General features: G+C 32.0%; 3 protein-coding genes across 3 annotated transcripts; 2 read left to right on the forward strand and 1 right to left on the reverse strand.

The window, feature by feature from the left end:
- Positions 1–2745: 2745 nt before the first annotated feature.
- Positions 2746–13063, forward strand: LOC114162223 (putative glycosyltransferase). Its single transcript, XM_028046039.2, has 16 exons — positions 2746–3029; positions 3339–3449; positions 3570–3625; positions 3746–3888; positions 4406–4603; positions 4710–4909; positions 6942–7041; positions 7458–8033; positions 8121–8243; positions 9458–9538; positions 9623–9954; positions 10059–10316; positions 10640–10706; positions 10808–11015; positions 11685–11853; positions 12685–13063. Exons 1-16 carry the CDS (start codon positions 2902–2904, stop codon positions 12821–12823), a joined length of 2889 nt encoding a protein of 962 aa, XP_027901840.1. The 5' UTR covers positions 2746–2901; the 3' UTR covers positions 12824–13063.
- Positions 13064–16633: 3570 nt separating this feature from the next.
- Positions 16634–18689, forward strand: LOC114163755 (14-3-3-like protein). Its single transcript, XM_028048059.2, has 4 exons — positions 16634–17244; positions 17589–17711; positions 18191–18307; positions 18397–18689. Exons 1-4 carry the CDS (start codon positions 16759–16761, stop codon positions 18448–18450), a joined length of 780 nt encoding a protein of 259 aa, XP_027903860.1. The 5' UTR covers positions 16634–16758; the 3' UTR covers positions 18451–18689.
- Positions 18690–23865: 5176 nt separating this feature from the next.
- LOC114162191 (VQ motif-containing protein) lies at positions 23866–25535 on the reverse strand. The gene has a single exon (XM_028045996.2). The coding sequence runs from the start codon at positions 25160–25162 to the stop codon at positions 24221–24223; it is 942 nt and encodes a 313-aa protein (XP_027901797.1). The 5' UTR covers positions 25163–25535; the 3' UTR covers positions 23866–24220.
- Between the last annotated feature and the right edge of the window lie 2232 nt (positions 25536–27767).

Here is a 27767-nt window from a genome sequence, read left to right on the forward strand (position 1 = left end):
TTTCTTTATTTTCTGGTCAACAATTGTATCGTTTATTTTAAGAAACTTGGAAGAAGGTTGATGGACATTTAATTAATTTATGTAGAACAAAATTTGGAAAAACATGTTAAAGTATTAACTAAAGTATATTAAAAATAGGACTTTAAATTTGTTTTAATCTTACAAAATTGATTTATAAAGTAAAATATTATAAAATTATATTATCTCATACATATACATTTAGATTGTGGTACCGAATATTATTGTGATTTGATAATAACTTGATAACGAATGACACACGAGAAACTCAACAAATAATAAATAAATTTTAATTTTAAATTAATCTTATAAAATAAGTTTGGAAGGTGAGAATTATAAGTTCACATTGTTGTGTGATTTTCATTTTTTATTTAATCGTAGATTTCCATAATTGTTTTTGTATATGTTGAAATATAAAATAGATGCATGTCAATTTTATTCACTTAAAGATTCTAATTATGCATGTGAGCATTTCCTTCTGCATGAATAGTTAAAAATTATTATCTTTTATCTTTGCCGAGGTTAGGAAGATGCTATACATTTTATGTATATCATGCTTAAAAGCTGTTATGTCCAGTAAAAAAATTATTTTGTCTAAAATGGAGTTACAACTTATGTGTTGTATATTAAACAATTTACATTGAATAAGAAATTTAGAAGGAACATTGGATTTTTTTTAGCAATGCAAGCAGCATGTTGGAAATTTTTCTTTTGAATATTATCAAAAGAAATTGTCTGCGGGTAAATCTTTACAAAGATATTTCAGATATTATGACCAATAAATTCAATTTTCAATCTTTTTCTTGAAATGCCAAAATGTTAGTAATAAGTAAAGCAAGATGTATAAAAATATAAATGATACTTAATTTGTATTTATGAGAATCCTATAATTTTCTAATACCAAATAATTTGGTTATATAAGGTTATGTTCTGTTGGAGTGTAGGAAATTCAACAACGTTTTAGAAGAATTTTAATTTCAAACCTGTAGTATTAACTGTTTAGACATGTTTTGAAGAATGATATATATTAGGTTAGTTTATATTAGTCTTATATGTAGAATATTTTAGAATATTTGTGTTTATTTTGATAATCACTTAATTCAACTCAACTTGATTCAACACAACTCAGTTAAATTTAATTTAATTGGCTTAAATTGAATATTTTTGTTGAGATAGATAGCCTTGAAAAAAATGTAATAATAAATTCTTTAATCTTCAGATGTAAAATATGACAAATAAGTATCATATATTAATTACTTAGAGAAAATGTACTCTTTTAATCTTGAAGACCAAGATCTGATGGACCGAAAATTAGTGAATAAATTATAGAATATATGAAATATTAATTAATAATGAGAAAATAAATAATTATTTATATTTGTACCATTTTAGTTATCTAGAGACCAACTTAATATTCCATAGATAAAATGATTGAAGGCATCTAAACATATAAGGTAGTAGATTTAAAAATTTGAAGATACAACAAAGTCTTCAAGTCTAGAAATTGGAGTTAAATCTTATTAGAATTTTTGGTTTAATTAACAAAGGCTATGATCTAGGAGATTTTTTTAAAAAATAAAGAGTTTTATAATTTTCAGCATCTTTGTATTTTTAAGATATATGATTTGTAACTTAAATGTCTATGTATAAAATGTATAGAAGAGCAAGTCCAAAACTTAGGGACCAAGATATTTAGCTTAAGATACTGTTAATTTTGATTTTGATTATTCAATATTTATTTGTTCTTCGATTTATAACATTCAATTTTAATCTAAAACATTATTTTATTTGATTTTGGGAAAATTTGTCAAAAGAAAAGTAACTACTCCTTAAATTGTATCTAGTTATTTATATAAAAGAAAAAAGTACATACAATGTAAAAAATTATTTTTTATTTTAAGATGAAATATATGTTTAGTATCTCAACTTTAAGTAAAATTGAAATTTATTCTTATCCCAAAAAATTTGATACATTCTTGTACAAAACAATAAAAATGAATTAATATGATCCTTTTAATTCAAATACATTAATTTTTTTTTGACATAAAAAAATATCTCTTACTAACATTTGAGTTGTTTATATTAGTTTGGTAGATATGTTTATACTTTAATATTAATTGAAAAAAACGCAGTTTAGACGTAAAAAGAAAATGACGTTATTAGATTAAATGATCATATATAAAGTTTAAAATAAAATGTATATGAACAAATTTTAGTTTTACGTTAAAATTCAAAAACTAAAAATATATTTAAATCTTTATTTTATAATTTATAACATGTTTTTTTGAAAAATTTCATACTTAAAAGTGTTAAATGTTGTAGCATGAATTATAAGAAAGATCTATATATTATATTAATATTATGAGTTTTAGTGTACAATACACATAAAAGTTTAATCAGTAGAATAGACTAATTGCACCTTCAATTCATTTTTCACATAGCTTTTTAACCTTTTTCTTTTTCCATCCCTAATGAATAGTAAAAATGAGTTGAAGCCAATACCCACTGGCGTAGAAACGACGGAAAGTGCAAAAAAATACACACAGGTTTCTTGAACTTTCTTATATATTCTCATTAAGTTTTATTCTTATTTGATTCTAAGTGAACATCTCTAATCACAGAGTCTCTGGAATGAAATCTTATTAAAAAAAATTAACATTGTATAAATTACAAATTTTAAAAATAAAATAAAGATATAAAATATTTAATTATAATGCTTAAGTTAATCTTATAACGCGTTTCAGCCTCTTTCTCGTCTTCTTCTTCTTACCGTGTATTTTGTTTGTTGCATAAATTGAAATTGCGCGGCTCAACGCAGGAATGAATCATTTGTGAAGAGAAAAGATATTAATCTGTTTGTTGTGAAGTTGAATTTGACATTGGATGGAGTCTCGGAGAGATCGCAGGGCAGAAGCTCTTGGAGACCTTCGAGTCCTTCCCGACGAAATCCTATGTGCAATTTTGGAACGTTTCACTCCCCGAGATGTTGCTCGCGTAGCTTGTGTTAGCAGGTAATGCTTTCTACCACTACTCACTTTCTCTGTTTTCTATTTCTATATTTTTCTCCTTCATTTTCCTACAACTTTTGATTCTTATTTATTTGAAGTCTCTTCGATACACCTTGTTTATCATGTCCCTTTTTACATGAATCTTGATGCAAATGGATTGTGCTTGGTCGTTTAATTCATTTGTACTTTTGATGTTTTGCTTTTCGTGTGACTGTGATTCATTGACCAACATTATTGTTGTAAATAAACCGTGTATCTCATGAGTCATGTGGTATAATGTTTATCTAAGTGTGGCAAATTAAATTTTGGCAGTGTGATGTACACACTATGCAACGAAGAACCTCTGTGGATGAGTCTATGCCTAAAAGAAGCGACTGGTTTGCTTCAATACAAAGGCTCTTGGAAGAAAACTGTTCTGCATAAGTATGTCTCTCCTCATATGCAATTGCTCGTTCTGAAATCGAATTATCATCTTTTCGGGCACTTAATTTTAGCTTCTGTTTAGCTTTTTTGACTTGTTTCGAATTGGGCATCTGAGTGCAGTTTGAATCTGGCCGACAAATACAAAGAATACCATAGAGGACCTTTATATTTTGATGGTGAGAGTTCTAACACTACCAGTCTCTTATCTATCTTCTATATTCTGGGTTAGGCTATATGCTCTGAGAAAATCATATGGAAGACTTTTCTATAGATCACTAATACTCACCTTTCTGCAGGGTTCAACTCTTTATTCTTGTACAGGAGATTATACCGCTGTCATACCACATTGGGTGCTTTTCATGCGGATACTGGAAATGTGGAAAGAATAAAAGACATCTCATTGAAGGACTTCTATAATGAGTATGATGCAAAGAAACCGGTACTGGGATAAAATAATTTTAGAAGTGAACTCTATTATTTTTTATTCCTTGAGAATTGAGATAGTTCTATTTTAGTTTATAACTTCTTTTGGAATCACTCACAGTCTTACCAAGGTCTTGGGTTTTAATATGGAAACAGACTCTTTGCATATGCAAGCGTGAGTTTGTGTACAAAACCTTCCCCCGTACCTTTGCATAGGAGCCTTCTAGCACTGGTGTACATTAGTTAGTTAGTTAGTTTATATCTATATATGTATTCACATTTGCTATTAATCTCTTAAGTATTTGAGTAGTGGTATTGTTTTCTCCAGTTTTTTTTGTTCTTGTAAGATGGAAAGTGAGAGATGAGTACTCCTTATCTTTCTTAATGAGGGTCCTTTGCAGATGATAATAGTCTGGTTGTAGGTCGTGCTACGCGTTCTAGATATTTTGAAATTCATCAATCTTGAATTTCCAATTATTTTTAGTTTTATTTATTTTTTATTAAAATTTAATTTTAATGACTTACGCATCCAGGTTATGCTCAGTGGATTGGCTGATACATGGCCCGCCAGGCATAAATGGACAACTGATCAGCTGTTGCTAAACTACGGAGATGTAGCATTTAAAATTTCTCAACGGGGTGCCCGAAAGATCTCCATGAAGTTCAAGGATTATGTCTCGTACATGAAAGTTCAGCATGATGAAGATCCCTTGTATATTTTTGATGAAAAGGTGCTTTTTGTACGACCTCCCTGCACTATTTCCTTTCCTATTTCTTGTTCTGCAGTATTTGAGAGTATGCAAGTTCTTTTAACTTTTTTTTTTACCATTAATTCAGTTTGGTGAAGCTGCACCTAGCTTATTGAAGGATTATTGTGTGCCTCATCTTTTTGAAGAAGACTTCTTTGATGTCTTAGACACAGATAAAAGACCATCCTATAGGTGGCTCATAATTGGACCAGAGAGATCTGGTGCCTCTTGGCATGTTGATCCAGCTCTTACCAGTGCATGGAATACTCTTCTTTGTGGGCGTAAAAGGTAAAGATCTAAGCCTCTTGACATGTAAATTTTGCCTCCATTTTTTCTCTGTAGCTTGTAACATAGTCTATGACTGTTTACATGGCGTTTGAGGAAGCTATATGCTCGGTCCATTTCTAAGTTGAAAATAATAAATTGGTTCCTTTAGCTTATTAGAATTCTTTCTTTTTGTTTTTTGAAGTTACTATAGAGGCTAGGAATGAGGAAAAATGGGTTAAATGTTAGTAGTGAGACTTCTTAGGGGTTAAACTTGGCATCTATTTTTTCCTAAAGAAACTAGGTGCTTTTAAGTTGATGGGCCATTGCTCTAGCTTATTAATATTACTTTTTATTAGCTACTAATGCATTCCTACTCAATGGTTGTGAGCGAAGATATTGTTTCGTTAACAAGTTCCAAATTTGGTTTTCAATCATAGTAGTTAATAGCATGTTATAATGGAGGTGATGAGAAACCAGAGAGGACCGTTCTGATATTCAGTTTAGAAAAGAATATTGGCATCACACTAAAAAAATATGTGAGGGTGAGTGATAAGTCATGGAGTTGATCACTACATGTTACCTTAATAAGACCAAAATTGGGGTTCTTATAACTCAGAACTCCACAACATATTAATTCTCAATAAGTACTCTTTAATACCCACTAATATTGTATTTAATTCCTAATATTTTCATAATTATTTTTTATATTTAATTAAAAGATAAAAATCACAAAGAAAACTCAAAAGTGGAGCGTCCCCGAGCTGCTATAGGAATGAAATAGCAAAGTGGTTTTCAATAGCGGCCTGTTCAGCTGCAACAGCAGAGATTTTTGCATGCTGCAGCTAGCAGTACCTTGATAACTGCTTTAAACACTACATCACTGAACAATGTTCTTTAGAGGTTTTTGGGTAAAATTATGACTTCGCTCCCTTTTTTAATGCTTTTTTTATTTATTTCGAAAATATAATTGGATGTGAGACTGTTCTTACCTGACCATTCCATAAAAAGTTACTCCCATTTTGACCTTTGTTTCTTCACACTCTACAGGACATTTTTTCTCTCCAGTTCACATTATACTAATTTTTATTTAATTTATCAGGTTCTTTTTGTACTAATTTCACCATCAATTTTATTTGGACTTTGCTTCTTTGTTCTTACAGCTCTTAAATTGATAGCTATTTGTGTATAAACTACCTTATTATTGGTCATGAACTTATTTATATTTTTTAGCATTGCAGTATAAATTATTTAGTTTGTATTATAATATTTAAAATAATGGTTACTCCATTTTCCTGCATTCTAAACTATAGTTCAATGTTTTTTGAACTAATGCTACATGGAAGAATTTATAAGATAGTAGCACTGAGATAGCATGTGAGAAGATTGATCAGTTTTAGACGTAGAGCACTTTTCCTGTTATGTAAGCTAATATTTTACTCGTGATAGCTTCTTAAATTTTGTATGGACCAAGGTTGAACAAGAATCCGAAAAACAAAAAACCTATATTCTCTAAAGACACTTCAGTTTTATCAATCCCATGGGTCTTAGATGTTGTAGATAGATGTCGTATAATCAAAATTAAGCTTTTCTTCTTCTTCATTTTTCTTTCTGTAATTGTCTCTGCCTCTCCCCGCAGCTGCAAACCACCCCTCACTTGGCACCCATGTGTGTGTGTGTTTGTTGGGAAAGAGGCTGTTAGTAGATATCCTTCTTAACATGAGAGTCAATGGATTATTATTAGCATGTTTGGTACAACTTAAATATAGAATTGCAAAACTTTTGAGCAAGCTGGCAAAAATAAGCAGTTATTTTATTTTTCTAACTAAACTGAACCAAGCATGTATTAAGTAAATGTCATGGCAAAGCATAAGAAAAATGTTAATCTGGTATGGGCTTGATTATTTAACATAAATCAGATTTTTTGTTCTTTATTGATTCAATAACAGATAACACAAGTTTTATTTGATTTGGTGCTTAGATTTTCTGTGTTAGTTCTTGATTATGTTCCAGATAACTAATGCTGAAGTGGTAATGTTTCACGTACATTTGATAGGTGGGCATTATATCCTCCAGGAAAAGTGCCTTTGGGTGTGACAGTTCATGTTAATGAAGAAGACGGTGATGTCAATGTTGAGACTCCATCATCACTGCAGGTACTACAATGTTGTAATTGTAGTGATATATATCCTCGTTTTAGTGGTGAACCATAGTAACTTTTTGTGCCTATCTGTTGATGCGTGTTGTAATTATTTAAAGGGAAAGAAAATCATAGTATTCTAATGAGAACAAAACGTATATTTAAGAAGATCGAACTCAGTTTTTTTACTCTAAAAAGCATTACAATTTATGAAGCTTAAAGAATAACACTCACTAACAACATGGTCTTAAGAATAAACCATGAACTCACGGGAATAACAAAACAGATTAAAATGAAAAAACTGACGCCTTAAGCCTACGGTAGCAACAACAGATAAAAGCAACATAAGCTGAATGTGGACAAGTTTCACTCTCGAAGCATTTTCCTAACAATGTGGTTATTATTGTTAGTCACGTATATGTTTGTTTGCAGTGGTGGCTAGACTTTTATCCTCTTCTTGCTGACGAAGACAAGCCATTTGAGTGTACACAGCTACCTGGAGAAACAATTTATGTTCCAAGTGGATGGTGGCACTGTGTGCTAAATTTGGAAACAACTATTGCTGTGACGCAGAATTTTGTGAATTCCAACAATTTCGAATTTGTATGTTTGGATATGGCACCTGGTTATCATCATAAAGGAGTTTGCCGTGTTGGGTTGCTTGCTCTTGATGAAGATGGTTATGAAAATGTCAGACAGAACATGCCATGTAATGAAAAGAACTCAAGTTACAACGATTTGTCAAGGAAAGAGAAAAGAGCCAAAACTCAGAAAGATGCAGATGGTCTATTTAATAAAAGAGCCATAAATGGTGTATCTAGAAGCTACAATTTATGGAAAGATGGATTTTCCTATGATATAAACTTCTTATCCATGTTTTTGGATAAAGACAGAGACCACTACAGTTCCCTGTGGAGCTCAGGGAACAGCATTGGTCAGCGAGAACTAAGAGAATGGCTATCCAAGCTCTGGATTCAAAAACCAAACTTAAGAGAGCTAATATGGAAGGTTATTTTCTTCCTCCAGTTATGCATTCTTTCAGCTCAGTGTTACATTATCAGATTTTATGACCTTTTTCCATTTATATATGTCTAGGGAGCATGTATTGCACTAAATGCCAACAAGTGGTTAGAATTCCTATCAAAAATTTGTGCCTTCCATAATTTGCCCCCTCCCACCGACGATGAAAGGCTTCCAGTTGGTACGGGTAGCAATCCTGTGAGTTTTTTTTTTAATGATTTTAACTTGTATTTTCCCGAAGATTGAAATACAATAACTTTTTTTATTTTTCGATAAAAATATTTGCTCCTTAGTGTAACAATAAAATTGATAATTGAAAATAACCCACCATGGCCTTGGAACTGTTGTAGATTTTAGTGGAGTCATTAAAGGTTTTATTGGTTCTATTGCAATGATTGGACTTTACTGAAATATTAAGCATATTATTTCATTTCTTTGTTACCCTTGTCCAAATCTTTGAAGTTAATGCTCAGTTGAAACATATGGAACAAAATCACATTTCAAAATGCCTCCTCCACTATTGACTGTCTTATAAACCAGAAAAATCTTTGATGAACTACTGTATTGATCCCATGTTCTACTGTAGGCGTTTTGGGTTCTTTTATTTATTCTGCCTTAAGGTAGTTATTTTGGGTCGTTTTTTCTGCCATGGTTGCCATCTGAGGAAAAAACACACAGATTTTTAGTCATCTTTTGGCACCTCATGAGTTGCTGGCTAGTAGTGATAATGATCATGACGGTCACAACAAGTGATGGTAGTAGTGGCAATGATTATAATAATAGTGGTAGCAGTGGCTGTAATGGTCGTTGTCTGGTGTTGTGGTGGGAGGTGGTAGTGATGTATAGTGGGTCTTTTGGTGATGAAATGGTGGTGGCAGCAAGGGGCACAGTGGTGGTGACTATACTATACTGGTTGTAGCAGTGCCGGTATCAAAGACAACAAAGATAATGATGCAATGAATTATCTGGCTAGTAGTGCCAATGATCATGACGGCATCAACAAGTGATGGTAGTAGTGGCAATGATTATAATGATAGTGGTGGCAGTGTCTGTGATGGTCATTGTCTGGTGTTGTGGTGGGAGGGATAGTGATGCATATTGGGTCTTTTGGGAGAATTGGAAGAGTTAAATTTGTTTTCATGGCTAAAAGTTATTTCTTTTATTGTTTTAAAAATTTATATCAAAGTGTTTCAAAATTGAATTAAAAACCAATTCAACTTCGTTTTAGCCAAGCATGTTGTTTTGTTTAAAACTAAAAAAACAAGAACTCACAAGCATCCTACATAGGTCCTAATATTATGTACTTGAGTTATGGCATGAGAATGACTTCTGGTGTGATCATTCATTTTTTAACAGTAATTTTGGAGTATATAATGGCTTTCTGACTGGGAATATTTCGGTTATCTAACCAGGTTTATTTAGTGGGAAACACTGTTGTTAAGATTTTTGTTGAAGGAGGACTGGAAGCTTCACTTTATGGTTTAGGCACAGAGGTACTACTTTATTGGCATTATGTTTCCATTCCTTATATTGTACGCATATCTAATTTTAATATTTTTTTTCTGTATATTTTACAGCTAGAGTTTCAAAGCCGGTTGCATGAAGCCAACTCCCCGCTTAGTAAACATATACCTGATGTTTTGGCCAGTGGAATTATTTATCTTGAAAATGGATCTTGTACCAATTTAAGTTGGGATGGAAAAGGTGTACCTGATATCATTGTGAAAAACAATATCACCAGTAGGAAATGCAATGTTGATGATTTCTCATTTGGGGTGTGGGGCAGGAAACAGTTTGAGTATAAGAATGCTGGGATGCCTGTGGATGAATCAGGTAGCTTAGCTGGTAACTCATACATATGGCCATATGTGATAACAAAACGTTGTGCAGGGAATATGTTTGCAGATCTGTAAGTCATGTCATTCTTGTTTAGTGTTAATTAGTAGCAATTATAGTTGCTTATTTCTAGAAGTAACATAATTCTCTGTATCTTATGTATTTTGTTTTATGCAGAAGAGATAAACTGACATGGGAAGATACAACAAACTTGGCCTCATTCTTGGGGGAGCAACTGCATTATCTTCACCTGTTGTCATATCCGCCTCCAAATATCTCATCTTTCTCTGATATTGATCATGAATTAAGCTTGGTTGAGGCCAATGGTTGCATTGCTACTGTTAACAGTAAATCAAATGTTACAGCAGAATGGTGGCTCTTCACCAGAACCTTAGCAAAGATGAGGAAAGATGTGTCAACCCGTTTGACCAAGTGGTACAGTTTGTCCCTTTTGGCCCTGACTTCCTGTTAAACAGTATGGTTTGAATTAGTTGATATGTAAGAAATGCACCGAGGGGAAAACATAATTTTTTATGCATAGGAATGAAAATTTTATAGCCTTCCAAACACTTTGAAGTTCAAAAGGAGTTCTTATAGATAGGAAAACTGCCAATTTCAGTAGCGGTGTTTAACAACTATTTAAAGCTTTCTTTTGACTCAATCCTTCTTATTTGAACTTTGTTCATGTGTTATTATGTTTTATTTTTTTGTTTTGCCTACCTATGTTCTTCTGTAACATACTATTCTCTATTTTGCAGGGGTGATCCAATTCCTATCAAACTCATTGAGAAGATTGATGAATATATTCCACCCGATTTTGCTGAGGTTTTTTCTAAACTCAAATTCACATTTTGATATCAACTTGTGTGTGGATATGCTAGAGTTGATTTGTTTCTATAATCTATGTAACTTTTATTGGACTTCAGAAGTTTGGAAACTATGCTTGTAAACCTTGCTCCTGGATACACACGGACATTATGGATGATAACATTTACATGAAACCATCATTGGTTTGCTCTACCGCTGCTGCGAATAATGAAGATAGCACCATGCTGGACAATGTTTTGTTGAGTAATTATGAAGTAAAATCATGGTGTCCTAGTCACATTCTTGACTTTAGCGATCTTTCAATAGGTCAGTACTTCTGCTTTCCTATATCCAGGAAATTTGTATTGAACTTATATCGGAATGTTGTGATCGTATGGCATCATAGTTTTTTAAGTACTTTCATAATCTACAAGATTTTTTTTTTTTATCTGTACAGTTGAATTGGTGTGTTTTCTGTGATATACACGAAAAAATACATGTTATTAACACCCCCGTAGTATTTATTTTTCATTTATTTATGACTTCATATCTACATGCACTACTTTTACCGTTTTCAGGCTAATGCATGTTCTTCAGCAAAAAGTAATCATCATGATTTTTTGCTTTCTCCCTAAAGAATTAGTTGTTCTAAATTTGTTATCGTTGTAACAATTTCCCGAAATATTGTGTTTTCATACTTATGTTTCATTCTTCATTAGACTTTCAGAGGAATGCCGCTCCCTTTTTTTCTGTTTTCACAATTTTCTTCCATTACCCTGTTAGGATGGTTTTTATAGTTCTTATTCTACCTTCCTCTTATTTGTCTGTCTAATATATTTATAATTAAGTGTACAATTATTTATGATTGACTCATCATTTCTACATCAACTCTTTAACTCCAGGCAGATGTGGACGAAAGTATAACTGCGGTAAATATATTCTGATGTTATTTCTATTTGGTGGTTATTTCAGTTTTTTTTTTTTTTTCATTTGCAGGTGATCCTCTTGTTGACTTGATACCAATTTATTTAGATGTGTTTAGAGGTGATTCACGTCTCCTTAAGCAGTTTTTAGAAAGTTACAAACTTCCTTTTGTTCGTGAGGTATCAAGGTGGGAGTCAACAGAGGGTGATCAAAAGTTTGGCCGACTTTCATATCTTGCCATGTAAGTAACGGTCTCCATAATTCTTACATAATTAAGTTCTTATGAACGTTCAATTTACACGAATAAATTTATCTAGAAATGTAAAATAGTCTGTCTACCTATAGTCAATGAAATACCCAGTCAAGATGGATTCTTTTAGTACTAATTATAGCGTTAATAATTATTGACATTGGAAAATGAATTTTACGATATTTCACTAGAATATTTATTTATTTAACTCTTTTGAAAGGCATTTCGCATATTTAATTGAAACTAACAGCGGTTTAAAACAAAAACACTTCTTGAGAAATTGGTAATTGTAAATCTGTCAGTCGCAAATAGAGTTGCGGAACCCATTGATGATGACTTTGTCCTACACGCTTCTCTTGTGGTCAAATTATCAAAAGTATAACGTTATGTTTGGATCAATGGAATGGAAATGAAATGACTTTTGTTTTCGGTTCGGATTGTCTAATAGTGTAAACTGAAGCATATCATTGTAAAATCCGTTCTGTCCCCATCAATCCCATGTCTCTATTTTTCTTCCCCTAATTTAACTTAAATGGGATGGAACTACACTAGTAAAGCTATTACTCAGTTTCGTTTTCTTTGCAACAATGGAGTAGAGACTTTACTTCTTTGCATTTTATAATTCAAACAATGATACAATTGTTTTAAGGATTTTGTCAACAGTTAATCTAGCGGCATTCAATTTTTTTAATGTTATTGAATTATTATCCCGTATTTTCTTTTAGCAATTTTATTCTATCTATTGAATAAGGATTATGGTTTTGACAAATAGTAATTGTTGAAGTAGCTGGTTGGGTTTTATTAATTTTCTTGAAATTGTAGGTGTTATTGTATCTTGCATGATGACAATGTATTGGGAGCTCTTTTTAGCATATGGGAAGAACTGAGGTCGGCACAGTCATGGGAAGAAGTTGAGGTGGCAGTGTGGGGGGAACTGAACAATTACAAAGGCTTTCCGTGACCATTGGCAGCATTTAAATATTTTTGGAACCGAATGCACGTCGGAGCCTCAGTGATGATAAATATTCAACTTGTCCTGTACTATATTCTGTACCCGTAAATGAGAGAGGAGAGTTCAGCACATGTATTTTTTTGTCGTTAGCTTTTTCATTCATTACATTTTGTTTGATAATTTAGTTGCGGAGTCATTACATTTTTGTTTGAATATATTAATATATACGTGACCCCAAAAAATTCACAATTCACTGTGTATTGATACGTTTGATTTTTTTTTGGATTAATATTAATCAACTGAGATGCACATGCTATAAGAAAAGTTATATTCTGAACAAGAAACTTGAAAGGCAACACGATGTGGTTTGCATTTAAGGTCACTCCTTACAAATTACAATTGAAAGGTTTCAATGAACGCTACTAAAATTTATCACCATAATTAGTGATGTTGAACTGAACCAACTTCAAAACTAGATGGAAAATTGAACCAACAGCCACTGAAAATTTGCATTTTTCCTTCTTTGATGTTGATGTCATCCTGCTAGTAGTGGAAAGCAATGATGTAGGACAACGTTTTAAAGACAAAGCGACCAAAGAGGCCACACAACAATTAATAGAACATAGTCAAACACTTGAACCCTCTCTCTCCCTCTTTCTTTGTTTTTGGTCAAACACACTTCCCCTTTGTTTTATTGGTCAATTTCATTTTATCGATTATTTAAGATATACTAAAAGATAATAAAAACTTTTCTTATGCTTTTAGGCTTTTCTATTTTATTTTTGTAATAGCTCTGCATTTAAATAAATGATTATTATATTATAATTATTAAAAGACCAGGGACTAGAATATTGTTGTTGTTTTTTCATTTATTTTTGTAGTTAACTTTTTTTCTAATATTATAATTAACTTTCTTCATCAAAAGTTCGTTATTCAAATTTTGTATTTTTTTTCCTTAATTTCCTAATTTTTTATTAATACATTGGTGTAATTTTGCTAAATTGTTGGTACTTTTAAATTCATTATATATAGATTCTTATTTGTCTTCAACTAGTATCAATTGTTAAATCATTGATCATTTGCAATTTGTTTGCTTATGCAGACAGATTTGTGATGGGCGGAAAGAGAAGAAAAGAAGTAATAGTACCAGAAAATGTACTTTTTACTCTCTTTTTTTCTTTCTTTCTTTGCGCATTTGAAGATATTTGTAAAGAAATCGAACGAAATATCTTCAAAATAAACATAATTTATTAATATATATATATATATATATATATATATATATTATATCTATAACAATGAGAGAATTCTCTCTTTTTTTTCACATTTCAAATTTCAAATTTTATCCTTTAAAATATAATTATTTATTAAATTTTTGAAAATTGACTGTTATTTTTACAAATTTTTTATAAAATTGTCTATCTCTTTCCTATTTATCAATCATTATTCTCTCATCTTTTTTGATATATTCCATTTTATTTTTTATAAATATAATTTTATTTTATATATTAACTTAATAACATGACAATATCATCATCTACTAATATCATGTATATGTAAAAAATGTGATCGCGCCTTTGTTTATGCTAGTATATAATAATTGTTTTGAGTTGAATTTCTATTTAGAGAACTGTGAATGAAGAAAAAACGTTGAATGAAAGATAATTAGAAAAATAAATATCAAATTTAATAATAAGGATAAAATTATAATCTTATATTTAATTTTTTAAAATATTTTTTATTTATTATATTTACTAAATCACTCACAAATTTTTATAAATCTTTTTTTTAATTCTCTTCAATTTCACATTCAAATCCCTTCCTAAACGTTAAAACAAATAATTTAAATTTTACCTTCAAATCTTCCTAAATTTATTTATTGACTCTCTCTCAAATCCATCTTAAACAAAAACAATATCACTTTTACTTCTCTTTCTCCTAAATCCATTTTTTCAAATCTATCTTCAAAAACAAACTTATCTAGACTATTCCTAAGAACAATATTAAAGATATTTAATTTTAAGAAAAATATTTTTTATTTTTATTACATTTCAAAAATATATTAGTAATTTTAAGAATAAAATAACATGTAACACCTCCTTCTAACAATTACATTATACTATTCATTCTCGAATGAATATATATATATATATATATATATATATATTTATATAAAATTTACGTTTAACTTCTCGTGTCATCATGTCATCATAGGCACTTCACTCTTTTTTTGTAAGACTTATGTGTTGAATTAGACTTTGATGTTCTGCTTATAACAAATCATTTAACTTATAATATTTATCAAAAAATAACTAGGTTTCCTTAGTTCTAAAAAACTTCACCCACATGAGATGCAATAACTAAAAAAAAAAACTCAAATAATAATTTGAACATGTTTTTACACTCTTAAACAATTAGAAATTCATCTTGAATTCAAACATGTCACATGCAAGAATCACTCAATCTATCATGCTAAATTTTCAAAACAACTCTAAAAAAAAAGTAAAGGATGAACAACTCAGATGTTTTGATCAGACATAATTGTTGTACTATATGCTAGAACTTTTATTGTAGATCGTAAAAGAGATGGAGAGTGTGAAAAAAAAAATATATGGAGAGGAGACATAAAAAGAAAAAATAATAGTTTATAGAGAGATCATGGTGTTTATAAAAAGAAACGGTGACTAAATTTTCTTTTTCATTTATAAACTTTGTATTTTAATAATAAAATATTCAAATTCCATTTATTAAAGACCACTTCTACTTCTAAATATTTTTTATATCCTTATATAAATTATGGTGTGTTAGATTATATATATGTATATTTAAGATAGGCTTATTGGTGATCTACAATTGCCTCATTAGTCGATTTTAGGGCCAAAAGGCACAGTCCTCCAAAGAATAAAGTTTACAATAATGTGAATGCTTCTATTTACGAATTGGCCACATTTAAGAAGGTTTACTAATTGGCCTTTGATAAGGTCCAACACCATAACTCTCCAAACATTGTGCTTAAAATATAAGGAGTAAATAATTTTAGCAGTTGACTTTTCTGACCGACTTATTCATTTAACTTCTGATTGGGTCCAACAGTTCGCAATCCACTTCTCATCAAACAATTATATAATATAATTTTGGTTTGATTTTTTTGATCATTGATTTGAAAGAGGTTGCTAGGGTGACATAATGTTTTATATGGAAATTGTGTAGCTAGCTTTATTAAGTAAAGACCGAGCGCAGAGCAGGTTGGGCAGAGTAGTGCGTAATGCCTATGGTGACCTACCACTTTTGTTGATTCTTAATTAACGAGGACCGGAGAAATAAAAAGAAGAAGAAAAGATACAGTGAAAAGCACTTTTAAGGGCCTAGTCGAATCCAATATTAAAATGGGCCCATTACCAACCAACCCAGCCCATTCCTTTTCCTTTCCCTATTAGCCATGATTGAATTTTTGAATGGCCAACTCTTTTGGTTCAATTCATTCAAAGTTGAAACTTTTGAAACCAACGAAAACGAATATTATTCCTGGTCGTAGATGAATTAAAAAGAAGGGAGATTCGTAAATGCCAGAGTGTGCGTGAGAGACAGAGAGAGAGACTCACCAACCTTTTCGCCATACAACAACAACACAGAGTATCAAAATCCCGTGTCAATGACAGCTGTCTCTTTTTCCTTATTTTGAATTTAAATTTTAAATTACTACAACGGAATTTCCAATTTTCAGATATTAAAATTATTTCCAAATAAAAATCCCCATCCAACGGTCCATATTCGATCGCCAAAACGACCCCACCCACGCTTCTCAAAACGCAATTATCGGACGCAAGACCCTCAAAACCACCCTTTCCCTTTCGTCGATCTCCGTCTCCCTCATCGTTTCCTCCCTTTCTCTCTGTCTCTCTCTAATCCCTAACCAGATCTCGCTCTCTCTCCAGGATTCCACAATGGCGGCCGCTCCTACGCCTCGCGAAGAGAACGTGTACATGGCGAAGCTCGCTGAGCAGGCCGAGCGCTACGAAGAGATGGTGGAGTTCATGGAGAAGGTGTCCGCTGCCGCGGACAACGAGGAACTCTCCGTCGAGGAGAGGAATCTCCTCTCCGTAGCCTACAAGAACGTCATCGGAGCGCGCCGTGCCTCGTGGCGCATCATCTCCTCGATCGAGCAGAAGGAAGAGAGCCGCGGCAACGAGGACCATGTCTCCGTCATCCGCGACTACCGATCCAAGATCGAGTCCGAGCTCTCCAACATCTGCGACGGTATTCTCAAACTCCTCGACTCTCGCCTTATTCCCTCTGCTTCCTCCGGCGATTCCAAGGTCTTCTACCTCAAGATGAAGGGCGATTACCACAGGTACCTCGCCGAGTTCAAGACCGGCGCTGAGCGCAAGGAGGCTGCCGAGAGCACTCTCGCTGCATACAAATCCGCTCAGGTTAGCCTTTTTTTTCTCCTTTCAATTTCTTATTATCCCGATTTCGTGATTCAGATCTGTTCGATTTATTATCTAGATTTCCGTTTGTGACTTGTAATTTTACGATTTTGTTAACCTGTCTGTGAAATCTGCACGATTTAGTCGGTGCGGTTTTGTGGAGCGGTTAAGCATGATTTGTTTCATTGTCGTAAATGTTTTCGCTAATATTAGTTTTAAATGCTAATCTTTTGCAACTGCGTATGAAATATCTGTGCGTTTAAATTCTGAACAATTTGAATTGAACGATTTTCTTTTCTATCTTTTCATTTATTGTTGATGTATTAACGTGTTTCGTTGTTTTGCAGGACATTGCAAATGCCGAACTGCCTCCAACTCATCCAATTAGGCTCGGCCTTGCTCTGAACTTCTCCGTGTTTTACTATGAAATCCTTAACTCTCCTGATCGTGCCTGCAACCTTGCAAAACAGGTTAGATTTAGAGAAACTGAATATTATGGCCTTTGTTTTGCTATGTATGTTTGTGGTTACTATATTTTGAGCAGAGTTTTCCATGTTTTCCGGGGAAAAGGATGGAATTGGGCCCCCTGCAGTGAAATCTGCAGCTATTATTGTCCATTAATAATTATGTCAAGTCCAAATTGTAACTCTTTAATGTTAAAGCAACAATGATGTTACTTGTTGGATTCTAGCGTTTAAATATGGAACAGGGAGTTTGCTTTGTACACTTGTTGATACTTTACCTGTAGCTAGAATGCGTTGTATAATGTTTATTGGATTTCACAATGAAGTTTTGGAAGTCTAAAATTATAGGTCGCATACAACAATCGATCAATACTTGACTACTGTATATGGGGTACCTGACCTGTGTAACTTTACTATGAGATGTTCTGTTTTGATGGCATATTTCGAACTCATGCCGGAATCTTTATCCTTTTGATATGCACTAGGCTTTTGATGAAGCGATTGCTGAATTGGATACATTGGGAGAGGAGTCATACAAGGATAGCACTTTGATCATGCAACTGCTTCGTGATAACCTCACCCTTTGGACCTCGGACATGCAGGTATTGATTTTAGTTTGCCAAAGCTCGTCCATCGCGTTTTTTTCGTTTTCTTATGAACAACTTATTGATGAAATTTACTGTGCTTTCAGGATGACGGAGCAGATGAAATTAAAGAAGCAGCACCGAAACAGGATGATCAGTAAAGATGTTTTACTGCTAATTAGAATTGAACTTCTCCTCTATATCTTTTTGAAGGGAGGTGTTTGTTGCTTATATCTTTGGTGCTGGAATTTTAGGCATTCATGTCTGTTATGAATTGTGGATGTACTGGGCCGTTTTAGTTTGTCCTTCCATTTTCAAGTGTTTTCCAAATTGCCTATTTTATTAAGGACACTGAAGTTTTTATTTTTATGGAATTGGAATTTTAAGATTCTCTTCTCAACTTGATGTGTTTTGTTGGAATTGGTTTATGGTTTTGTACGTTTAACTATTCTGAGGATTGTACATTTCATTCTCTGAAATAGAAGGTCTGCTGTTCGAGGTCACTAAAGAACTCCTTGATGAGCGTTATATTTGTCCGTTGGATTTTTAATTTCTAATTATGGTATTGAAAGAATGATTGTTGATTTGTATTTTTAACAATTCTAGCAATGTTTTCTATACTTTTATCGTTTTTTAAAGTTTATGAAATATTCAAAATAGTAAAATTGGTCAAATAGAAGTTTAGTTGTGATTTTTATCAAAATTGAGTCATTTAATGTTTAGTTGGTGCCTCAATTTAAAGTAACGGTTCATATTAAATTTTAAACAAATAAAAATAATTAATAGTAACGGTTCCTATTACTTTCTTAACATTTTGTATTTAGAATCGGTTGAAATCATAGATTTACAGGTGTCATATTAAATCTTTCATTTTTTATAACTTTCAAATTTTAGTTCATGAATGTGTAAGAAAATTTAGATTTTGATTGATGAAAAGTATGATGAATAAATATAAAATGACCCAGAGAAATAAAATTAATAATAAAAATGTTTTGTTGAGAAATGAAAAATAATGAAAGCTAAATGCATGAGTGGGAATCATTTTATTTCATTCATAAAAGTTACAAACTGTTTTGTTCTGAATGACATAAAGCTTAGACTTTCCTGTCAGAGCCCCCTCCTTAGCTGATTGATGTCGCCTTCTCTACTATTTTGACATAAACGGTTGAGTAGTACTGGATTACATGTACATATAAATGTGTTACGAGGACTCATAAATCAAATTAAAGATGGATAGAGACTGGACTACAGCATTCTAAAGAATTAGAATTATTGGCGGAGAACTGAAGAAAGAAATGATGCTATCTGATTCCAATTGATTTTCTTCCCTGGACAGCCCATCAATCACTGCATCATGATGTATGATTGACTGGTGAGAACAAGTTTATCCGTTCACCAATACAATCAGCCCAAAAGGCCACCTTGTCTTCTTGGATTGCTGTTGAAGATCTTAGTCCACCTCTTACTGGGCTGAACCATTTCCAGCCTGTTATCTTTGTATTCCTCTATATAAAACACAATCTCTCTTTTATTTCCTTTCTGATTTTACAGAGTAACACATCAATCAAAAAATAATCAAAAAATTTAGATGGTCAATGGGAAAACAAATTGCGTGTCAAAGATCGATTCGAAAACGAAAAGAAATTATGAATTTGAGTGGATTAATGGATTAGATAATGAAATTTGTGTTATTTATTTTAAAGAATTTAGAAGTAAAATTTGTGAAAGATTGTAAGTCATTTAATTATAATAAATAAATAAATAAAAATATCAAATTGTCTTTGATGATCAAAATAATTTAAATTATAAATAGATAAGTTAGATTTATTTTATAAAAAGTATTAAAATAAATAAATTCAAAATACATTTTAATAACAAAATTTATAAAAAAAATTAATAAAAAAATAAAATTAATAATTATTTTTCCAAGTTTTATTAAATTGAAGATGCTTGTGAATTAAATTGAGGATGTTCAGAAATTAAATTGAATTAAGAAAATAAAATATGAAGGGAGGGCATAATTTAATCTCATTTATATCGTCTTCAAAACTTCTCACAATAGAGGGAATGATCTCGTTATTCTTTCCTTTTTATTTCTCTCAAATTCGTTCAAACGAACTAGTATATCACCTCCAAATCAATCATCTTGTGTGGTAAATATATTCAAATGCATACAAACTTTATACATACTTAACATTCCATTACATAAAATTTATACAGTAATCATGTTTTTTACTCTAAGTTATTATTTATATAATTTGTTTTTCAACCATTTCCTTCTTTTAATTTTATACATACATCTAGTTGATATTTTCATCACTTTGAGGTAAAAAAAAGTGTATAAAAGAACTCTGTTGATTTTTTAGAAGTTAACAAATCTTGAAATATAATTTTTAAACATTTCAAAACAGCAATTATTTCATGTGTAAAATTTAAAATTTGAATTTTCATGTTTTTATAATACTAATGTTTTTAATAGATCTTTTAATAATACAACTTTTTTAATAGATATTTTAAGACTGGGCAATTTTTAATTACTATTTTATATTTCTAATGAATAAAGATTAACACCACTTAGTCATGAATGTCGCGATATTATTCAAATATTATTCAAATATATATATATATATATATATATATATATATATATATATATATATATATATATATATATATATATATATAAAAAAGATGGTGTAAAAGAAATATTAAAAAAATACTTTTTTATTTCTATTTGTTCCTGCAGAGGGACAAATAAGATAAGTTAGGCACGAGTGTCACCTTACCCTGTAGTCCGTTATCTCTTCAGTTGGCCTCTTCGCATTCGATACATGTCGGCTTGAACCCAGGAGGGGTTACCTGCAGAAAAATCTCCGAAGCTCAAGTAAGTCAAAGCTCTCAAAGAGTCAAATCAACAATTAATGAATGCGTACCTTTAAATGATGGGGTCCACGTGTATTTATAGAATATTAATGACGTTTGACCATTGCATGGGCCGGGTTTTGACTTGGGCCCCAAAACAGGCCCTGGAGGCTGCTTATTGAAGGCGGGGCATTGATGTTAGTTAACCTTCTAGACAAGTAGTCGGTTTCGACCGGCTACCTGGCTAGATGACTTTGTGTCGATGGTATCCGGGTACCAGATGCTAGGCGGTTTTGGTATGTATATTGTTTACTTGATTGAGTTCGGCTAGGTATGGTACACTATTAATATTTAAATATATACACATAAATATTTTAATTAATAATACAAAATAAAAGAATATATATAAATTTTTAATATATAAAGATAGTATAAATTACACAATTATATTAAAAATTTAAAGTAAAAGTACTTCAAAAATACATTTAAATACCTTATACCTTAATGTCACAACTTTACTAATAAAAGTAAAGACAAGATATATTAAAGTAAACAAGTTCTATTAAAACAAGAGTCATGATATTTTGAAACTGTTAGTATTATATACAATTGCTATACCACTTCATATATTATTACTTTATTCTAAAATTTATTTATATTTATTATCACTTCAATATAATATTATTGGTTGTTACTTTTAAAAAAAATCAATAAACAAATATTTTTTCTGAAAATATGAAGCCACATGCAAGTAGCATTAATTAATGTTTTGGCAAGTAAGTAAAAGAAATAAGACATTGCGTATTGAAATGTACTAAAAATTGTCTGCAAAAAATCATGGTTCTTATTGGGTCAGTCTCCGCTCCTGCATGGCTCTATCTCTCTGCAAGCTCATGCCAGCCTTTGTCAATAACTAAGCGTTGGGTGAAGAAATTTGAATGTAGGTTGAATTTTACGATGTAGAGTGATGCAAAAAAAAAATACAACCACATTGTTGAACGTTATTTTTAGTATTATTTTGAAGAAAAATATCCGAGTTCAAGCATATCATGATCTCTGCATAATGTCGTTTTAACGGATATCTTTACATTCACATGAAAAAGATAAGCAAATTCTTGGTTAGAACTGAGCTATTTATTGTTACACAAGGCTGAAATACCACAGAATTATCCCCCTTTATATTACGAGTTCATCGATTTTATGTTACAAAGTATAAATCAATTTATTAAAAGAAAAAGATATTGTACTATCACTCTTTATTGTTGTGATACTAAGATTTGCAAAAATTCATTCCCTACAAAAGGATTCGTTCATCTCCAGCACAGAAGACCCACCATGTGTTTTTATCAGTAAAAGAATCAATCTCTGCACAGAAAAAGCAGTGTAAACAAATGTGATGTGTCCTTTGACAAATTACAACACAAACAACAACCTTCAGGTACTTGCCGGACTGGAAAAAGAAAATTCAAATTGACTTATTCAGTCCACACTGATTACATAGTGTTATTTTCTCTAGAAATCAACCTTTGTGGAGGAAAATTCAGTCATTAATCTACCATGAATGCAAGAAACACTCTAACACTAATGGAATCTGAGACTCCATTTGCCAAAAGCCATATAGTTCAACTTCAAGAATCTGAACACAAATTAGAGGAACACTTTCAAACCTAAGAGAATCAATACTTACCATCAATCACTTCAGAAAACTACCATATATTTAGTGAACTTTGCCACAATCATGTGTTCCTACTCAATGTCAAGAAAGCCATGCACTCTGGCTTCCTTCTGTCACAGCTGAAAGAACACAATTTTGGGACAAGTTATATAAGCCATGTGAAATGGCTAGCAAACACATCAATTTACTCTCTTCTTTAGTGAGGAAGGATATGAAACATGATTTTCTCTACAAGAGGGATTCATGCTACAGACTACAAAGTTAATTCCTGTTTATCCTTCAACTTGTGAGTGTTATAACATAATATTCTACATATGGTGCTACCCAAATTTAAAACTAGTTATCTTCAATTCCACAAATATCACACCAGAACATATTAGTGCTGAATAATCAAATTCCTTATACCTTTTTTGTGAGCATCTAGTTAAGAATGTTTCAAAATAAAATTTTAACCAACCAAAAGGACTACCTTTAAAGTTTAAAGAACCACCACAAACTTCAATCCTGAATATAAATGATAAAAGAATCACAATCAATCTATCCTAAGACTATGAGGTCTCAAAATGCTAACCAAGAGCACAAAATTGTGAAGCATTAGGCCATAATAATACACGGCAGAATACCTTGAAAACATATTCAAAAGCCTAAGCTACAATTTATGACATTACAAACGGATGTGATCATTCCAGAACAGATGAACTGATATAAAGTTGCAGGCTAAAAGAGAAAAATAATGGTTATACATGCAGGCAAAATTACTTGTCCTTTCTATAAAAAGGTTGAGTAGAATAATTTCAACCTTTGTCTAACTGAATGGGATGTTGCCATTAGCAGAAACATGAACCCAAATGACAAGCTGTGTTACAGAACAAAGATTCGTCCACTTAAACGTTTTCAAGGAAATGGAGTTGGTCAACAACAATTCTCAGAAAAGGATCTTAGCGATAAAACGATCTTTACCACAATCAGAAAAGAAATAAATGACAAAATCTACATGGTAAGGACATATACAATAATTAACCAAAGATAAAAACAATAGTGAAAGCAATTAAGATTTTAATTATATTAAAAAAACAGCATCATCATGATAATAATAATAATACTAATAATCCAACTATAACTGTATAACATCTAATTTGCTTTTGCATCCCCAAAACACCAATGCAAAATTGTCCCTTTTCGATGTCTTTGATATCCCATTTACAGAATAAACTAAGCAGCTGCGGACCAGTTAAAGTCCAACATCCACGAATTGAATAAATCCCCATTCCCACCCTCTACCACTAGCACTGCACCAGCACCATGTACAGGTAACACCAACATCCACCCACAAAAAAAAAATCCTAAAGGTTGAGCTAACTCAACATGGCTGTAACCAATCATACCTCACCCTCTCAAATCCCTCTCCATCGAGGGCTCGGAACCGGCACAGTGGGTGAGAGCGGAAGCGGCGGAAACGCCAGCTGTCCGGAAGTTGGGGAAAACAGAAGCCCCGGCGAAAGCAGAGGGTAAGACGCCAGCTGCGAATTCAAGCACCCAAACGGCACAGGAGAAGACGGCATCTGAAACGAAGCTTGCAAAGGAACCATGGCTTGCTGCTGCGATTGCTGTGATTGCTGCTGCTGCTGCTGTTGTTGTTCTTGTTGAGGATGAAGCTGGGGCGGCAAGGGAGAGAAGCCAGAGAAGTGTTTGGGGTTTGAACCGACGAGATTCTGCAGATCGCGCATGTAGGCGGAGATGGGGGACTCGGCGGGCGCGTGGACGGTGGGGAACGGCGGGAGAGGAGATAACGGAGCGGGGGGTCTAGCGAAGACGGAAAAGTTGTTGAAGGGGACGGAGTTGGAGTTGACGATGGGGAGTTGAGGGCGGGGGAGGGTGGTGGGATTGAGGAGCGGAGGCGGGCGGTTGGTAATCTGCGGCAAGGGAGGAGGGCGAATCCGCTGGAGGCGCGAGCTGGGAGGCTTGGGCTGTTGAATGGGCGGAGGCGTTGAGATGCGGTCGTGCGCCGGCGAGCCCGTCAGTCTCTGAACGACATCCCTGAATTCGTTCTTGTTGATGTTGTACACCGGTGGCTGGTGCTGCAAGTTCTGCTGGGCCTGCGGCTGCGGGTTTGGGTTTTGAGGCTGGGCCTGAGGCTGAGGCTGAGACTGGGGCTGTGGCTGTGGCTGTGGCTGAGGGTGAGGATGATCAAAGGTGGGTTTTTTAATGATGGGTTTTGAGATCTTTTGAGAAAGCTTGTTGAGGTGCCTGAGGTATTGATCCCTGGTGTTGCTACCAGAGCTTGTGGTTATACTAGTATTAGTAGACTCTGCAGAGGGATGACAGCTTTTATCCATTACAATAAAACTCTCTCTCTCTCTCTCTTTCTTTCTCACTCTCTCACTCACTCTCACTGTGTTTTGTTTTTGTGTTTTGAGCAGAGCTTTGTTGGTGGGTTTGTGTGTGTGGTGGTAGACTTCCTCTTATCGCAGAAGCCAAGACAGGACACTATATACTATACACCACTACCAACATTTTTTTTTTTTTCAAATTTTTTTTCTAGGGCTTCAAAAATGTGGTGACTGGTCACATTTCTCCCAACCTCCCCCAAAATAAATAGTCTCTATCTATTTTTTCCACCCCCAATCAGCAAGAAGACACTTTCAAAAAAAAAAATTTTAAAAAAAATCCTGTCTCTTTTTTGTGTCCCTCTTTCTCTTTTCGCTGCTTTTTATATGTTTTTAGAGCTTAAAAGAAGAGAACAGACAACCATGGCAAAAGAAAGGAAGAAGAGAAGTCATTTTATTAGTTAATATGTTTTTGTTTTTTCTTTTCTTCTTAAATAAATAAAATAAGATCTTGTCTGTTAAATTAGCATTCGTCACGTCAGGTTATGTTGCTTGCTCACGCTGGACGCAAGGGAGAGACACAAAAATTTAAAAAACAAAAACAAAAATTGAAACGCGTGGTTTTGGACTGACATGAAACTAAATTCTGTTTGATAACGGCTAAAATAAGGTTAGTTAATGAAATTTAATGGCATATGATTTGGGTGGAACTATTTTTTTAGAGAATCTAACCGGATATTTATTTAGAATGGTTCATTAATTCAAACATGAAAATTAAATTTAAGATAATTTTGTTTGATTATGGCACATGATTGGTTATTAGAGTATGTTTTATGTTTTAAAATAAAAGGGCGTTTCGTTCACGTGGTTAGTTTGAAATGGAGTGATCCACTTAGGGTGGTCAAAGTTGTTGTTAGGGTTACGAAATTGGGTATGACACAGAATCTTAAAATCATAGAAGGCGAAGGTGAATGATGGTTAACCCAAAAATAGAAAAAAGCAGAGAAAGAAAAATATAAATTTCAAATGTTTGCTTTGGGATAAGTATTTCAGTCACAAGGTACTACTGTACACAGCACATTCTGTGTTGCATTTGCATAAGATAATCATTCAAGTTTGATAGAATATAATTATTAAAACATTAATTATCTTCTATGTATAAAAAAATTTAATTTACTGTCTCAAATTAATATTATTGTTATTATTTTGGAATAAAATTATTATATTTATTTTGAGAGAAATTTAATAATTTATCATCTCAAATTAACTAAAATAATTATGAATTGATTAATCTGATTGATAAATATGATTTATAATTAAATTTGAATTTTTCTTATTTGGTATTATTCTAACTAAGTTAATCAATAATATTAATTTCAAATAACATGTTTATTTTCAATAGACACAGAAATTAAATAATAAGTATCATTATTTTACTTTATAAGAAATAATATTGAATTTAGTACCAAATATACTCTTTGCTTATTTAGAAGATAACTTTTTTTTTCTGATGAAATATAGTTAAAGATTTATAATTTAATTTATTTTTTAAGTAATTATCATACTTTCATTATATTAATTTATGCAATAATTAAAAAAGGGTAATATAAAAAATCTTTCTTTATTAATATTTATATTTTAAATTCTAGTCTAAAAAACATATCATAATCAGGATACTAGTTTAAATATATAGTATAATATAAAATAATGAATTATTATTTATCAATATCAACGTGTATGTAATAAAAAGATATTAAAATTACATTTATATTTAATAAAATTCTACAATTGAATAATATGTAATATTGTAAAAACTTACAAGAAATTACAATACCAATGAATGTGTGTTACAAACATGCTACTGACAATAGAAAAACACTAAAGAAATTGTATGATAAGATTAAGACATAATTCAGAAAAAAAATTATAATTTTTTGTTTACAGAGAGAAATAAATGAAAATTAGTCTAAATAAAAGTTATTCTACAGATTAATTTTATTTTTTATGATATTTTATAATTATGATTTTATTTAATAGTCAGAGGATAATGAAGTGTTCTATGTCTTTAAAAATATTTATATTCTAACTGCAAATGTGTATTCTTGTCTTAATATAATTAATTTTATTTAAGAAAACAACATTAATATTCAAAAATACAAACGTTAATAATGAATATTTGAAAGAGATATAAATTTTGAAAGGTTGATTTGAAAGGTTTATCGAGCACAGGATTAATTAAATTTTGAATGATTTTGATGAGGTGGTTGCGAGAGCATTAGCGTTTTAAGTATGCAATTAATGGGATTACTATTTCCAAAAGGTTTTTGAATATTTGCTATTGTGGTCAAAAGTCCGTTATTATGTACTGTGACGGTCAGTGATTCTATGGAACAATTTTGCGAACTTCCAAAGCTCTTTTGACCATATCTCATCATAATTATTACCTCTAATTCTCTTTTCTCTCAGTACTTCCAACAGTTTTTAAAAAATCAAAAAATAATAATAAATAAAGCTGCAAAAAGCTGATATTATATGTAACATCTTCTAATTCATTCTATGTAACTTTTAGGGGAATCTGTTTCTATCATCAACCTGCGCTTTGCCTTTGGCTCAC

This window comes from Vigna unguiculata, chromosome 9, assembly GCF_037176805.1.
Source record: "Vigna unguiculata cultivar grain cowpea cultivar isolate G323 ecotype 2 chromosome 9, ASM3717680v1, whole genome shotgun sequence".
Lineage (NCBI taxonomy): Eukaryota > Viridiplantae > Streptophyta > Magnoliopsida > Fabales > Fabaceae > Vigna > Vigna unguiculata.

What these genes read in the sequence shown, in the direction of transcription:
- LOC114163755 (XM_028048059.2), top strand. Translation starts at nt 16,759, where the DNA reads ATGGCGGCCGCTCCTACGCCTCGCGAAGAGAACGTGTACATGGCGAAG. An exon ending in CCTGCAACCTTGCAAAACAG is followed by an intron (nt 17,712 to 18,190) that starts GTTAGATTTAGA and finishes GATATGCACTAG; the next exon opens with GCTTTTGATGAAGCGATTGC. An exon ending in TTTGGACCTCGGACATGCAG is followed by an intron (nt 18,308 to 18,396) that starts GTATTGATTTTA and finishes CTGTGCTTTCAG; the next exon opens with GATGACGGAGCAGATGAAAT.
- LOC114162191 (XM_028045996.2), bottom strand. Translation starts at nt 25,162, where the DNA reads ATGGATAAAAGCTGTCATCCCTCTGCAGAGTCTACTAATACTAGTATA.
- LOC114162223 (XM_028046039.2), top strand. Translation starts at nt 2,902, where the DNA reads ATGGAGTCTCGGAGAGATCGCAGGGCAGAAGCTCTTGGAGACCTTCGA. An exon ending in AAGAAAACTGTTCTGCATAA is followed by an intron (nt 3,450 to 3,569) that starts GTATGTCTCTCC and finishes ATCTGAGTGCAG; the next exon opens with TTTGAATCTGGCCGACAAAT. An exon ending in TAAGAGAGCTAATATGGAAG is followed by an intron (nt 8,034 to 8,120) that starts GTTATTTTCTTC and finishes ATATATGTCTAG; the next exon opens with GGAGCATGTATTGCACTAAA.